This window comes from Poeciliopsis prolifica, unplaced genomic scaffold (assembly GCF_027474105.1).
Source record: "Poeciliopsis prolifica strain line A6 unplaced genomic scaffold, Auburn_PproV2 SCAFFOLD021, whole genome shotgun sequence".
NCBI lineage: Eukaryota > Metazoa > Chordata > Actinopteri > Cyprinodontiformes > Poeciliidae > Poeciliopsis > Poeciliopsis prolifica.
In genome coordinates, this window is record NW_026562396.1 from 3,787,470 (window position 1) to 3,803,316 (window position 15,847).

The window sequence follows — 15,847 nt, forward strand, 5'->3', positions numbered from 1 at the left end:
CTCTCTTGGTTCCCCCTGTCCTCTTCAGGCAGTTTGCTGCAGCGCTGGCAGACCTCCACGAAGCAGCACGACTCTGCCCGTCCAACCGGGAGATCCGCCGCCTGCTGGTGCGAGTAGAGGAGGAATGCAAACATCATCAGAAGCTAGTCGGCAACAGTGCGGCGCCGGGTTACAGCAGGGACCCTCACGCCCACCATCACCAGCCCACAGAGGAGGAAGCAGACGTCTATTCGCAGGGCAGCCTGGAGAGGCCGATCCCAGTGGAGCAGCTCGATCCGGAGAGGGAGGAGGACAGGGAGGAAGGGGACGAGGTGGGTCTCCACGGTGGGAAGAGTCCGGAGTTCTGGCCTCTGAATCCGTACGGTCCTAACCGGACGCTCCCCGGAGGCGTGACGTTTGGTTTGCCTGATCAGTCTCCGTGTTTCCCACCTGACGACTTCATTCAGAACCAGCTGTTTGTGGACCCGTCTGAACCTGCCCACGGCGTGAGCAGACAGACGCAGAGCAGCAGGACTCATCACAATTGCCACTCTCTGCAGTCGGGCAGCAGAGGCGTGGTCAGGCCCATGTCTCTCTGTGGCCCGTCCAGCCCTCTACCAGGCAGGCACATCTCCACCTCCCTGAGGCCAGCGCCTCCGGGCGGGATAGACATCTGCTCCGGGTCAGCCAGCGAACACTCACGACACAGTCCCACCGAGCATTACCACCCGCTGTCCCCCAACAGCTCTTCCCCACCCGGGCCTCTCCAGATGTTCCAGCCGCGCTCCTCCAGCTTCTCCAGAGGCTCCGACAGACTGTCCGCCCACTCCGGCCCTCTGGACAGCCTCGCTCTGGCTTTGGGCTCCGGATTGGACAGCAGGAGGGATGGCGGCGGAGGACAGGGGACGGCGGGTTCAAGGGGCTCCAGCTCCAGCCAGGCCTCCAGCGGGAACCTGTCAGACGGCGGAGGCAGGCAGCCGGGGCCGGACCTGGCCCAGTGTCCCATCAAGAGCAGCGGCAGCTTCAAGGCCAAGCCCGAGCTTAAGCCCCGGCCCTTCATGGGGGTCATGGACAAGGCGGTGCGCGTCCAGAGCCAGCAGAGCTCCAGCATGGGCCGACAGGGACCGGGAGGCGCAGAGAGCTTCAGCATGTCCGTCATGGAGTTCCAGGGGCTGAGCAGCGAGTTTAAACGCGCCTCCTTCCAGGAGCAGCTCTCCAGCAGCCAGCTGCAGGCCCGGGAGTTCGGAGAGCGAACCAATCAGAGAGAGAGCAGAGGCGCCGCATCCTCCCAGCTACTCTTTCCTGAGGGCCGGCACAGACAGGCGAGCCTCACGAGGGACAACCCGGCTCTGCACATGGCTCCCATCAAACCCAAACGCTCGTTTATAGAGTCCAACGTCTGAGTGGAGTTCGTCAGAGCACAGTTGTGCTTGAGTCACCGCATAAGGTAGCAAGGAGACTGATCTGAGAGCAGCTCCCTTCCCTGAGCCTGTTTTTGTAGATTTTTGCTGCTGCAACTGCATATACAATCTAGAACCAGAACCAGAACTCAGGCTACGATGCTTTTGCTTACACGTATACAGCCACACTAGTGTATTCATGGAAACCAGACATACCTTAAGTAGAGATTTAAAACAGAGAACGGAGTATGTTGTCAACTTTTAGCAAATTATATGAAATAAATAAGCCAGAGGAAGCTTTGTGCACGAATAGACGAAAACCTCACGCTGTTAGCTACAGGTTATGACCATTTCTATTGTCAAGTGTCTTTTAAAAAACATCTATATTTGTACGGTGTACACGACCTTTGCAGATAATATATTTCCTTGTAGGTGATTTATCTGTCAGCATTGCAGGCTTCAACAGAGATTACTTTGTGGACTTTAAGATTCTCCTCCTTGGTACATTTGATAAGAAATGGCACTGTAAATGACATTGTCGGAACGCTCTTGTCGTAACTGGACATTACTGCATCGATATTCACAGTATATAGTATGTTATTTATTTTTACATAGCAGAGAACATATTTAGATCGAGTGTTCGTGAGTTTAAAAGGATGCAAAGAGAGAAGTCACCGAATGTAGGACAGATAAACCTTAAGAGACTTATTACATTGCATTATGTTCATAAACTCTTTGCAGAGTTATGCTATGATACACACAGTGTTGCCACATTATAACTGTGGTTTAATAAAAAAATATATATTAACGAAGGACTGCATTTCCATATCTGCTTCTTTCACAGTAAAATTCAAAAACCTTGATTGCGCGCCGACATGCATATGAATGGAAAAACTGTTGTCCATCTTCACATTAAAGCAAAACGACAGCGACTGCTTTAATTAAACTTCATACGTTGCCGCATATAAATGTCACACAGTTTTAATGAATGTAATTGGATGTTGACAGATGTTCCCGAGAAGTAAAGCTTAAACGGTTTTGGCCCGGTGTTGTCGCTCCCCGTATGTGGAGCCAAGAAACGACTTCGCAACAACAGATCCTGCACCGAAATGAGCAAATATTGTAAACTAAAAGCATAACATCTTCTGTAAAAAAAAAAAAATAATAATAATGAATAATAATTCTGACCGGATTTTAAATGTCTTAGAAAATTACATCTTTTGAGCAAAAATATTTCTTTACAAGTCTTTATTAACGGTACCAATAAATTTGGCACTGTAACTTTAATCATCCTCTTTACAGATTTTAAGTGCAAGTCACAATCAGAGGCCAGAGATGCTCCAAAATATGCACCAAGTGGTGATCAGTGGTATTTCAGGTAAAGGTCTCATTTCTGAAAATGAACATATTTATGTTTAACGCAGCGTTTCTAGAAATAAGTTTAGGCGAAGGGTAACATCACCGTGTTCTCCGACGATAGATTCTCACAGCTCGATTAATATTGATTAATATTAAGACTTAAGGAAATATTCCTGATGCTGATATAAGGTAGGCAGGTGACAACAGATGTTCAGTTTTACCAACTTTGACTTTTCAGAACACATTCTCGTACTTTATGATCCAACATCATATCACTCTCCTCTAATTTGTTCTGACATCAATGTGAACCCACTTATAAAGTAAATATAAACGTAACTGCAACTTGAATAAAAACCAACTAATGAAAAGTTTTCCTTTTTGTGACTTTTTAAACTGATAATTCCACATTTATTATGTGATTAGCAACACATTGTCTGTCAACAGTGCTGACAAACAGATCTGGGTCTCTGCTGTGTTGCAGCTGCCAGCCTCCGATGTTTGTCGGACAGATCTACACTTAATCTTCATACTTACCTAATCCAGCTTTGCTCCTCCACAAAGAACTTCAGCATGAGAATAAAGCAGAAGCAGAATGTCTTGTTTCTATCGACTTCAGAAGGAAACGCGCCGACCAGCTCAGGATGCTACTGGCTGGTCTTCCAGCGGCCGATGGCCATCTTCAGGGCGTGGTTGGGTGTGAGGAGTGTTGTCAGCAGGGGAAGGTTGGTCATTGGGCTGGAACGGTTCTTGGTGTGGATCCAGTTCTCAATCGCCTCCCTTTCATACGAGTAGCCGTCTGTTGGAGCAGGTAGGGTCGGTGAAAACATGATTTAAATGTCTTGTGATTTGCAACTTTTTGTAGTACACCAACACAAAGTGGTGCATTATTGTAAAGTCTTTTTTTTTTTTTGTACAAATTAAAAACCCACAAAATTTTGCCCTTTTTCTCAAAATAGCTCAAGCCACATCAGATTCCATTGCATCTCTGGAAGCTGGAAAGTGAAACTCCTTCCCCGTTTCTCATCTTTTGCAGTTTTAAGTTTTCCTTCAGGATGGCCAGATCTGGAAGGGAAACTCTTCCCAATGGTTTGCAGCAAAACAGAGGCGGGAAATTCTTCAACAATTGAGCAATCTTCCATGCAGGCCACATTTTTAGACTTTGTCCTATCAACAGATTCCTCCACCTGAGCTTTGGATCACAGTAGCTACTCCAGAGTTACAGTGACCCTTGTTGCTGCTTCCCTGTAACTGCAACTAAAAGTCCAAGTCTTTCCCTTTTGAGATGATGGATAGAAAAGCTGTCTCTAATATCCAACACCATAAATATTTATTTATTTCCTATATTGTGATGTTTGTTTGCTAATATTCTCTAAAGAACCTGTTAGCAGCTGTGTTGATACTGATGTTACTCAGATTAATATTTAGGTGACCCCTGAAGGCAACTGGAGGCAGAGCATTTTTCTTCCAAATAAAAAAAAAAAGTTTCTGAATGAAAATATAAACCTTATTTTTACAACTCTTATTTATAATAGATCCTAAATTCATGACTATTATGTGTTTTGTATTTGTCTCTTACATGAAATCCAAATAAAATGAATTTAGTTTTGTAGTAAAAGCTCGGCTAAATGTGAAAAAGTGTTCAAGCGGTGATGTTGACCTACCAGCTGCTATAACTGGTTCCCTCATAAGCTCTCTGGTGATTGGACACAGAAACTCATCAGGAACCCCCGAGCAAACTGAACCACTTTTCAGCTCCTCCACTTTCCTCAGGAGTTTACCTCGCAGGCCGACAGACTCTAAACAAAACACGCACACAAAAAGGACACAGAAATATGTCACAGCAGAAAATGTGCTCTTGACCCAACACGTCCATGCACAATTCATATCACTGAGCGTCTTGAGCGTTTGTCATTCCTGCGTTCATCAATTTTCACTCCTGAATGGCAAATGTGAGCGTGGGTGAGAGTGAACGCCGCGGGAGCAAAGCACGTCTGTCCAGTTTACACAGCAAACAGGCAGAAAAGCCTCAAGAAGAAAAAGTGCAGAAGAGACTGGAGATAATTAACAGATGAACACAAAACTGTTGTTTTTGTTTGTTTGTTTTTACGTCCCTGGCAAACCTACTAGTGCCATTCTACCTTTTAGGAAGCAAAGCATGAGTCGATTGAGTCCACCATTGGGGAAGAAAAAAAAAAAACACGACTCCTCCTTCCCTCCCTCTGTCTGTCTGTCATAGCAGTAGATAAAACACGATGCCACTCGGCACTGTTCTCCAACTTAGCTCCGCTAAGAAGGTGGGATTCATGCTGCGTTGCTAAAAACAGATCAATGTGAACACAAGCTGTCACCGCGCTGATGCTGTGTAAACTGAGCAGTGATTGACAGCGACTGTGGGATGGATATGACGACATTTCGTGGCGTTACAGCAAACGCGCGTCGAGAACTGCGTGACGAATGATGCCTTAGCTGGTAGACTGAAATCAACAACATAACACTCAGACTTCAGCCTTTGTGGCATCGCTTCACGAACACACAGAAACAATAAAAGAGCTAAACTATGCGATAGAAATAAATTTAAAAAAGAAAAATAATTCTAAACAAACACAGAAATAACCAAAAGGGCTTAATGATATTAGGCGGAAAATCCACTTTATTACTTATGGGAAATTCTGCTTTGAGGATTGGGTTATGTAACATACAAAGTGCACCAGATTAAAGCCAGGACTGACCAGAGTCTTTAAAGCCGAGCGCTTTGGCGCCTTCAGCCTAACATTATGTAATCTCGCTGAGTGAAACCCCGCGCCAACACTCATTCCTTCTCCCGCACTCTAATCCACTGCACTGCCCTTTATCTGCGAGGATAGGTTAAGAAAAAATCCTAATCCCTGCACATTTCCTTGTCAATTCTTACAAGATCGGTGCTTTAATTTCTTCTTCTGTCTGAGACAAAAAAGATGAGCGTGAGAACCACAAGAGAGGGAGGAGGTGAACAAGTGGTGCTGCTCTCGCTGAGCAGACTGTGACATTTGTCTTCCTCACCTATGCCCAGCTCTGACGCCAGCGTCTCCTTGGTGAGACTCAGCAGCTCTGTCCCGTCTATGTTATTGGCCTTGAATTTGTCCACCAATCCCTGGAGCCCTTCCTCGGCCAGCCACTCTGACACGTCCCCCTCCGACCAATCGGCGACCAGCAGCTTCGACCGGCCCGCCGCGGCTTTTCCTGAGAGGGCGAGTCAAGGCGAGAGGGCGGTCAGGTCAGCTGCTGGCGGCTGCAGCACCTTTTAGGAAAAAACATTCAAATATCCCCTCCTATGTTTTAAGCTAAACAGATTTTCTTCTCTTTTTTTTTTTTTTTTGTTAATCTCTCACATTCAAAGGGTGTCTCCACAGACTATTCTTTAAGTCAGAGAGCAACGAAAGCAAAACTGAGAGCAAGAGCCCGGCAAAGTACTTTTAAAGCAACCAGAGACACTTGAGGCTGAGGTGTAACGAAGAGAGCACTCAAGCACACAACACCTGAGTCCCTCGCTGCCAGGTGGAGCTGGACTAAAATGAAAATAAATAAATAAATTGGCTCTACTAGCCTGAGAGGCCTGTTTAATGAACCCAGATTTAAATAACAGGTTTTGATTTCACCAATTATTTTCTATAATCACCAGGAGAGTGAAGGTAACAACAGCACGCTAACATTGAAGATAAAAAGCAAAACTAACCAGGCAACGACTTCCCGTCTTTCCGCCGAACAGCATGGCATAAAGGAGGGAAATACAACATGAGATGACAGGGCAGTTTGTATGATATTGTGCTTATTTCATAAATAAGTAAACATATGCTACTCTTCATGGTGTGCTTATTGAGCCTTTGCTCTCTCCTCACCCCTGCGTCCGTCCTCCAGCCGACAGATGTTTACGGTTTTGTCCATGGATCCGGTGGCGATCAGCGGCGCTGTTGGATGGAAGGCGCACGCTGTCACATACCTGCAGCGGGAGTCAGGCACATGAATAATATCCAAAATTATGTTCTACAGAAAGCTAGACATGGAAAGCTTCTCTAAAGGGAATAATTATCTCTTCATTTCCTAGCACACTTTTTCCTTCCACTCAACTCTCCACCTGTGACTTATCACCGATATGATGTGAAAACTAAGGTATGTGAAAACAAGGTAATTTATTTACCTTGTAAATAAATTACTTATTTACCTTGTAAATAAATTACTTATTTACCTTGTAAATAAATTACTTACAAGGTAATTAATTTACCTTGTAAGTAAATACAAGGTAAATAAATTACCTTATATTTACTTACATTATTTTTTTTTTCTGATGATCTGAAATATTACAATCAAATTCAAATTAAAAACACGCTCTGCCCGGCACACACTGATTTCCCTTTCAAGCCCTGAAAGAAACACTTAATTCAAGAGCCTTTCCAGACAGTTCGGGACCCAAATTTCAAAATTTGATTTAAAAAGGCAAAGGCAGAGTTAATGAGGGAGAGCTCTCTAAAACCTAAGCTGGATTGCTGAGAAATGCTGATCCACCAAAGCTCCTTGGCTTCACACAGAAGCCGAGAGGAGAGCTCCTCTAAACCTCCAATCAAGACTCTGTCTGAATTTAAATCTAGAGTCAAATGACTTTCCGGGAAGCCTTTTTTTTTTTTTTTTTTAAGTTTTGATTTACTTCTTTTCCTCTTCTGTTATCTTCCTGCTTCTATTTTAGATACAGATATTTATTTTTCTCTCCCCCAAAAGCACCTTCACTTGCCCCCCACTGAAAGGAGCTCGATGCCTTTCAGACACAGGTGGCTGAATGGTTGTAAACGGCTTGTGTGATCATTCATCTGTGACTGATCTGTTAGTGTAGGGGGGAAGAGAGCGCGGTCCTACGCATTTAAAAACGGAAGGCAATGTTCGGAATCAGTGATGCAGCGTAATATATGTATGTATTTTTCAGTCTATTAAAATGTAAAGTTTCTTAAAGTATTACTAATTCAAAAAAAAATAAACAAAAATAATCCAAATGAACCCGAAAACTTCTGTGTCATTCTGTTCTTTTCTGTTAACGACGCATTGCTAAAAAAGGTCGAAATAATTAGTTTGCCGTCTCATCACAGTTTTTTTTTTTTCTCTTGCAATTAAAAACTGTAGTTTAAAAGTGCTTATAATTAACAACATCGAAACAAATAAATATTTACCTCTCGTGGTGGTTCAGTGTGTGAAGCAGAACGGCGTTATTCTGAGAAAAAAAAAGCGGCATAAAGGCAACGTGAGGAACATGGATTCAGGGGGAAAAAAGCAAACATCTGATGTGAGCAAGAGAAACTCACTGCATCGTAGACTTTTACGCTTTTGTCCACTGAGCTGCAAGAAATAAAAATGAGAAATCAGTTCAGTTCTAAAACATGAATTCAAACCCAGGTTCTCCATTTTGAGGGGGGGTAAAAAAAACCCTGATCATTTGTCTCCCTCTAGTGGTTTCAAAGAAACTCTGCAATTATAAATATGTAGAAGGTGGCCTGCCTTCTGCGCATGTTCAAGTAAAACAGTCTACATAAATCTATAGCTTGATCATAAATAGATCAAGACACAAAGCCTGACCTATTAAACATCAGAGAGTGATTTCAAATTAAATTAAGCATATGGCAAGAGAATGTTTAGAGCTTCACTAGCAAAAGGAACCAAGTGTTGGTCTCTCTGTAGAGCATTTGCACACAGTTTTACAATCTGCAGCTGTGCATCCTTTTACAAGCATAGAGGATGCTTTGTGAAGATAAAAAAAAGAGAGAGAGAATGAAAGGATGAGACCCGCTTCTTATTTCTTCTTCAAGCTAGGCTCTTACCCAGACACAAGCAGCTGCCCGTCAGAGGAGAACGCACAGCAGAAGACCGGAGCCGTCTGCCCGGTTAGTGTGTGTAGGAGCACCATGTTAAAGCCTGCAAGGTAAAGCAACAAGTGTGGTTCTGCACAGGTTTAAATGTCACCAGTAAGTGATGTTTAAAACTAATCCCAGTGGGTGGAGTGTTGCTTGTCACTCTGAGTAGAATGGCACGGATTCGGGTAAAAATCGAACTTTACTTTTATTTTCTTTGCATGTCCTCATAATTTGGTGGCGATTTATCACAGATTAAGTTTAGCTCTTTTGAGGATACTGGTCATTAATATTCGGCCTCAAGGGGCTAATCAATATATCAGATTAGTCTAATCACAACGGCAACTTTGTTACTCAACAGTCGGCTAATTGGTTGCTGTCTTTCAGCGCTCTCATTTCTTTCCCCCCCGAGATTTTTCCTTGAGATTATACAGATGGACACAATGACTGGTGTTTTTATAGTGTGCCATTATGATCCATATGTTGCTCTGCTGTCAGATTTGACATAAATACATTTGTACCTCCAGAGGTGAACTTGTTAATAGCCCAGATCTTCAGGTGACAGTCTTGTCCGCAAGATGCCAAATGAAACTGCACAACTTGGTTGCCTAAAAAAAAAAAAAAACAAATACAATTAATCCAAAGACCAATCTCAGAGAAATATTGCCTTTCTATTTCCACTGATCTCTTAATTCCTGAGAGGTAATTTTAAAAGAAGCTCTATTTATAGTAGTGGACTGTGCGCTTTATATAAATCCACAACTAGAGTTCTCACCGCCGAGGAAGCTGGGAGCGAAGCTGCAGCAGGACACCCCCAGGTCGTGGGCGTCCTTCTTTGCGAGGAGTTGGTTTAAGTGCAGGTCCCACAGACGCAGATCTCCATAGGTGGAGCCCGTCATGAACATCTGACTGCAAGGGCTGAAGGAGCAAGCTACCATGGTTGTGTCTCTCACTCCTCCAGTCCTTTATGAAACATATAAAAATAAAAAAAAAAACAACAGCAGCTGAACAAACAGCTTGCTTTTCATCACCGTTCAGAGTCGAACAGATCTGGTGCCGACAACATGAGCAAATATTGTCACAGCACTGCTCCATGTGGTGTAGGGAAGAGCTGTTTGCACTGACTTTGTGGTTCATTTTATGAAGCAATTTTATTATTATGCTGTATTTGAAAATAAACAGAATAGCTCTGCATTTAACTAGTGCATGAAACTGCAGCTCTTAGTCTAAACAAATTCTTTCTTCTGACTAAAAATTTGCTGAAAATATTCATTTTCTCTTAGAAAATAGATGAAATAGTATCTGTATTTTTGCATCACTAACAATAGAAACAAATTTGCATCACTAACAATAGAAACAAATTTGCTTTCATGTCATTGAGCAATTGAACAACAATGTTTAGCTCCCAGGAAACACAAAGCCTCACTTTACCTGGACAGCCTCTTAGAGTGGAAATCCCACAGAGCCAAAGTGCCGTCAGACGCGCCTGAAAGCAGGTGGGCCGCGTTGGGGGACAGCGCACAGATCCGAACAGGGCTGCGGCCGGGATGCTCCAGGACGGCCTCGACGTCCCCCGTCACCATGGACCACACCACCGTGGTCGCATCTGTGGAGCAGGAGACGAGGAACTGGCCGCAGGGGCTGAAGCAGCAACAGTGGACGCTGTAGCTGTGTCCCTTCAGAGGTGAGAAAGGCAACTCGGAGAAGTCGTCAGCGTTGTATATCCTGAGGGTTTTGTCCCCGGAGCAGGTAGCCAGCAGTTTGGCGGAGAATGCGCACCAGTTGATGTCGTCTTGATGGTCTCGTAAGGTGCAGACTACAGACGCCATCCGCAGAGCCAACGCTAAAGTCTGGAGGACCTTGGATCAAGAACAGAACCAGAATGAGACCTCGAATAAGTTAAGCAGAGAATTTAACAAAGACGTCTGCACAAAATCATCCCTTTTTTTGAAACTGGTATCACAAGCATGACATTACTGATAGCCAAGCAAATAACCTTTTCCTAGGGAACTTCTACTATCTGCATGTACCCCAAATAATGGAAACCACATACATATATACAAGTAGACCTCATTTTAAAATCAGGGATACTATATTTTGTTAAATGTAGCCTGGGTTACCAATGACAACAAATACAGGTTCTTTAAGTCAATTCATAAGTTTTATAACTTTTATTTTGTTTATAAAATTCCAAAGGCTGGAATTTGTTTGCAGGTCTACAAGCCTGATAATCACCAAATTATCATCTCCCATGAATTTAGATGAATCTAATCTTAATCATTTAGGAGGACAAATAGTTTATTTTTGATGCGGCAGTACAAGCACAATTAAAGCAATCTAAGTACGAACAAATAGAAACCAGCATGAAACAGTTTATGTTCAAGCAAGTCACATTTCCATTCAATGAAAAAGATGAAGGAAAGTGTAGAAGCAGTTTTCCAGACTCGGCTTTCTTTTTTTCCTCCATATCGCCAGAATATGGGGAAAATTGTCAAATTAATATCCATACTTTTTAAGACTATGTAGGAATCCTGGTTCCCACATGCAGTTTGATAAATCTCGTCGTTTGCTCCTGATCAGACTCTTGACAACAGGGCAGGATGGTGTGACGCCAACAACCGAGAGACAGATAATCCAGGCTAATTAATATTCCTCCAGGTAAATAGCCTGGAGGAATATTATCACTAATATTCACCCTCGCTAAAAATGAATCCTGACAGCTTATGTCTGTGTTATTTCCCTTTTACGAAATGAAACAGAGATGAATGAAATAATAACCCAAAAGTTTTATCACCTTTTCTCTGCCAGGAGATCTTAAATAAATTAACTAAAACACCAGAACAACTAATTGTTGCTGCTTTACAAGCTAACGGTTCTTCCGGATGATGACGCTACTTTCTACCATTATGCAATATATATACGTATATAAATAATTAAAACCAGCCTAAAAAAACAGACTGCAGAAGAAAAAAGACCAGTCAGTAGACCGGGTCCTGTTATTGTTCAACAAGAGCGAACGTAAATCTTCCTCGTCTCTGTCCGTCTCTGTTACTCACTGTTTACTTCCTCTCTGTTCAGCTGACCGTGACGTCATGGCGTCTTCCCGATGCTGCGTTCGTTGTAGCTCGGAAATAGGAAGTGGTAATCGCATATTCAAATGAATTTAAAAAATGTTTTACATTCAGTAATAGTGCTTATTATGTTTATACCAAAACCGATTGTTTTTAAAATCAAACTTTTTAATTAATTTAGGGTTTTATTAAATACTATAATACTTCGATAATGCGCTTAGCTTTTAAATTACACTTCGGTGGTGGTTGAAGAGGTGCTGTAGGATCCCACATAGCTGGTCTGCATAGACTTTCAGGAACCTGTGGAAGATTCTGTTTGGACCTGCAGCCTTGTTGTGGTTCTCAGCATCTGCTTCACTACCTGAGGCTGGAAGGAGAGGAAGACAAAGGGACAGAGACATCTATATCTCCTTTTGGCTGCTGACAAAAGCAGCATCACTTCTTCTTTTGCGGAACAGGTGAGCTCTGATATGCAGAATAGTGATTTGAAGACTATTTGTTCAAATCACAAGTTGAACAATGATGATGCATTGGTGTATTTTTACCAATGCATTATCATCAATAGATGCACTTTTCTGCAGAATAAAAAAAAAGTGATCAGGCCCCCCTTATCTTTGAAATTTTTTTAGAGATATAGAATCTAATTTATCTTCTTCTTCAAATAGAAATGCAACAAAATAATAAATTGTCTTTGTTTCTGCATTAAGATTAAGAAAACCTCCCATTGCTTGTAAAACTGCTCACGTAATTTTATCACTCTGCAAAACAAGAAGCTAGGTCATAGTGGACATTGAAGTACTCACAATAGGAATGAATACTTTACTTCAAGTATTTTCCTAATATTTTGATGTAAAATCATTTAACTAAAGAATACATTAATAACCATTTACATGCTAAAGGTAAACATTTGTGCAACTGCTCTTGTATATATTTACAATGAAAGTGTTTTGTATACTTTATGTATTATATTGTGAAGTTCATGTTTTATTTTGCCACTCATGTTTACTCTTTATTTTCTTAATTTTTAAGGTTTAGAGTTTAGAAAATATGTTGTGTCTCTGTTTTTGGCACCAGTTTTGTCAATTTATTCCATCACGGGTTGCATCATACTCTTAGGTTAAGCAGCACACCCATGCCGAGCTTTAATTTCGTCTTGGAAAGAGAATAAAGGTTATTAATCCGGTAATCCAAAACAGAAGCAGCAACTATGTGAAGTGGAAACTGAAATGAATCAAGTGTAAGACGCTTACGTTGAAAAACATCCTTTTAATAGGTCCGTGCCACACACTAGTGAAAAATAAAGCTCCTACAAAAGAATGATACTTTTATTCCACAATATCTTAAATAAAGTAACTTCAAGTACTTTCGACTTGGGTACAAAAAAATCTAGCTGCCTCCATCAGGCCACGACACACAGCAAGGTTCAACACAGTGGTTACAAATGGCCTTTAGGTCCTCTGTATTGTGGCAGATTCTGAGGAAATGCATCGTGGAAGTGAAACCGAACTCTTGTTGCTCCTTTTGTTTCTCTGCTGAGGTGAGGAATGATTTCTGTGTTACTGTCCCACTTTGGAGGCCCTGTCAGATTTAAATCATATTAAAAAAATAATTGTCGTAAGAATGAAAACTAAAAAAACAAAAAACAAAAAACAAAAAAAAAACAACAACATCCCCTACATGCCCCTGTTGGAAGGGTAGGCACTACCAAGATTAAGGATACCACAGTGTTTGCAGAGGATATGTATATACTGTACAAACAATATTTATGATAATGTTTTCATCACGTTCACTAAAATAGAATGCTACAATCATTCTAAGGCATAAACAATATCTTAATATTCTTAAACAATTTTTACACATCGTTGCAAACAAGACATAATATTGACATTAATAAACAGTATATACACACGGATCGCCGTTGTCGAACTGTTCCTCTGCTGCTCCTGTAAATAAACGCAGTTTTACAGTTTGAACAAATTAATACAGTTCTCTGATGCCCCAAAGCACTGAACAGTGTAAACAGTTTTTTTTTTCCTCTTTCTTTTCTTGGCTTCGTTTTGATATTTGGGAAAAAAAAAAAAAAATTAAAACACAAAGACACATTCCTTTTTTTGTTGTTGTTGTGGTTTAAATTCAAAGCAGTTTAGATGACTCCTCCTTTTTCATAGAAAATGAAGTGGACCTTGATTCATAAATAATTATTACAAAATTAAATACATTCACTATAATACGATTAAATAACAAAAGACTATGTACAGGTAGTGGAAAGTATTCTAGCGGAGATACATCAGTGACATTTGAGGATTCATTCAGTGCAGTGTTCTGAGACAGGGAATGGTATTGCACTAGGACACCCCATTTCTCTGGGACTCTTTGGGGCTTTTATCCCTGTTGTAATAAATCCAGCGCACCTCATGTAACAATGGTTTTTTTTTTATTTTTTTTTTTATTTTATTTTATTTTTTTTTGTATGGTGATATCTCTCTTAAGCACACAATGGATTCCTTATGAAGGAGCCGACTTTTTCTTCCATCCTGCAAAAAGCCACAAACTCCGTCAGAAAAAAGAAAGAAAGAAAAAAGAAAAAAAGAAAAGAAAACCTGGTGTTCCGTATGAAAGTTTGAATGGGTTCACAAGGAGAGTCTGAACAGTTCAGTTTGTTTGCTTCAGAAGCTCAGTCCAGCGCTTCTCAAAAAACTTCCTCATGTTATGACCAGCTCGACCAATGTCCGAATTGTCTTCATTGAATTTTTCACAGTTATCAAAGACCAAGTTGACATCAATGATGAAAGTCTCCAGGTTTTGATACCTGAAATAAAGGAAAACAAGCATTAAGCCATAACATTTTACCAATAAACCTCATTTCTGTATAAAAGGTATTACGACAGATCTTAGCCTTCAAACACGGAATCAATAAAAATCACAAACTATATGGACGAAAGTTTCTTCTACATCCTGTTTTCTTTTTCATAATGAAGAGACTTAGCCATACTCATTTCATACTACAGAAACACCCTGTAAAAGCAGATAAAGCATTTTCTCAGTTGTTCCAGCAAGTTTCTTCCTGAAAAACTGGCTTTAAAATACATGGAAATCCCCCGCAGGTTTAAAGGAAGAAAAAGAACAAATAGAAGCGTTGGGAACTCACTGGCTGCTCACAAGCTTCTCACGTATAGTGGAGAAGTCCATCGGCTTTTTTATGACCTTCCTGTAGCCAGGGACTGATTTTAGGTTGACAGGCGTGAGAAAAGGCCACGCATCCTGATGCCGCTCCAACTCTGCGAGAAGTACTCTGTTGGGAACACAAACGCAAAGACAAGAATTGGTTTTGGTGAAGCAACAAGCTCTAGATTACAACAAAGAATGTCTGATGATTTTAGTTACTTTAAAGAACCATGCAACAACAACAACAACAAAAGACAAGAGCGAACATGCCAAGGGCAGATACCTGCATAATCCCAGGTCCCTGTTGTTGTCTCTTGCCGTCTTGGCTCGTTTTACACACACAGGGCTCTCCTGATTGGCTGGTAACAGAGCAGGTGAAGCCTCCTCTGTTTTTCTCTTCCTGCTGGTGTCTTTTGATCCTTTTTTGGGCGTGCTGCTGGCACTGACTGAATCCTCCTCTGATACCTCCCCATTACCTGTCTGCTTCACGTTCTTCTTGGACTCCCCGCTTTTTTTGCTGCTTCCTCCACTAGAAGCTACAGTTTTGGCTGGAGGCTTTTTGGTCTTTGGGGACGGACCACTTGCCTGTGAAATTGAACAGTTAATACACAAAATCTTTAAAATTGTTGAGCCTGAAAGTTATGTTGAGCAACTCAATTTTCGAATTGTAAACAATTACGTGGCGTGGAAACTGTTGGAAATCACTGCATCTTTTTTTAATGTGATCGATGGTACGGATCCTACAGGATCCTAAAAATCAAAACTAAATGGTATGAGCCTGATTATACTATTTACAATGACATACCGTTGAAATGCAGGCTGGACAATACCAATCTCCTTCAGGGATGCTGGTGATCTTGGGTTTGTGACAGTAAGTGTGACACCCTTTGTCACAGCCGTCGCACAACAAAAGGAGATCCTCATTGTCCCCCTTTTTGCACATCTGACAGTACTAAAAAGACAAATCCAACCATTAAAAAAAGTTCTTCCTGAGGTTTGTCTATAA

At 41.6% G+C, this 15,847-nt stretch overlaps 3 protein-coding genes across 10 annotated transcripts in view; 1 reads left to right on the forward strand and 2 right to left on the reverse strand.

Annotated features, from left to right (window-relative positions):
* Positions 1–2,586, forward strand: part of LOC129369435 (protein TANC1-like) — a 41,489-nt gene extending 38,903 nt beyond the window's left edge. The window contains exon 29 of the mRNA XM_055044829.1: positions 29–2,586. Coding sequence (XP_054900804.1) covers positions 29–1,382 — 1,354 coding nt within the window. The 3' untranslated portion in view covers positions 1,383–2,586. The remainder of the gene's footprint in view (positions 1–28) is intronic.
* A 494-nt stretch (positions 2,587–3,080) lies between these two features.
* On the reverse strand, positions 3,081–11,664 carry wdsub1 (WD repeat, sterile alpha motif and U-box domain containing 1). Its single transcript, XM_055044830.1, has 12 exons — positions 11,400–11,664; positions 10,037–10,464; positions 9,381–9,568; positions 9,127–9,213; positions 8,576–8,669; positions 8,063–8,096; positions 7,931–7,971; positions 6,614–6,714; positions 6,451–6,468; positions 5,778–5,957; positions 4,400–4,534; positions 3,081–3,534 (listed from the first exon to the last, which is right to left on the reverse strand). The coding sequence occupies exons 2-12, from the start codon at positions 10,432–10,434 to the stop codon at positions 3,383–3,385; spliced, it is 1,428 nt and encodes a 475-aa protein (XP_054900805.1). The 5' UTR covers positions 10,435–10,464; positions 11,400–11,664; the 3' UTR covers positions 3,081–3,382.
* Positions 11,665–12,922: 1,258 nt separating this feature from the next.
* The window catches only part of baz2ba (bromodomain adjacent to zinc finger domain, 2Ba), a 75,313-nt gene continuing 72,388 nt past the window's right edge, over positions 12,923–15,847 (reverse strand). For all 8 annotated transcript variants that reach the window (XM_055044752.1, XM_055044749.1, XM_055044754.1 and 5 more), the window contains 4 exons: positions 15,647–15,793; positions 15,125–15,426; positions 14,825–14,968; positions 12,923–14,485 (listed from right to left, as the gene is read on the reverse strand). In XM_055044752.1, the coding sequence (XP_054900727.1) occupies positions 14,329–14,485; positions 14,825–14,968; positions 15,125–15,426; positions 15,647–15,793 (750 nt within the window). In that variant the 3' untranslated portion in view covers positions 12,923–14,328. The remainder of the gene's footprint in view (positions 14,486–14,824; positions 14,969–15,124; positions 15,427–15,646; positions 15,794–15,847) is intronic.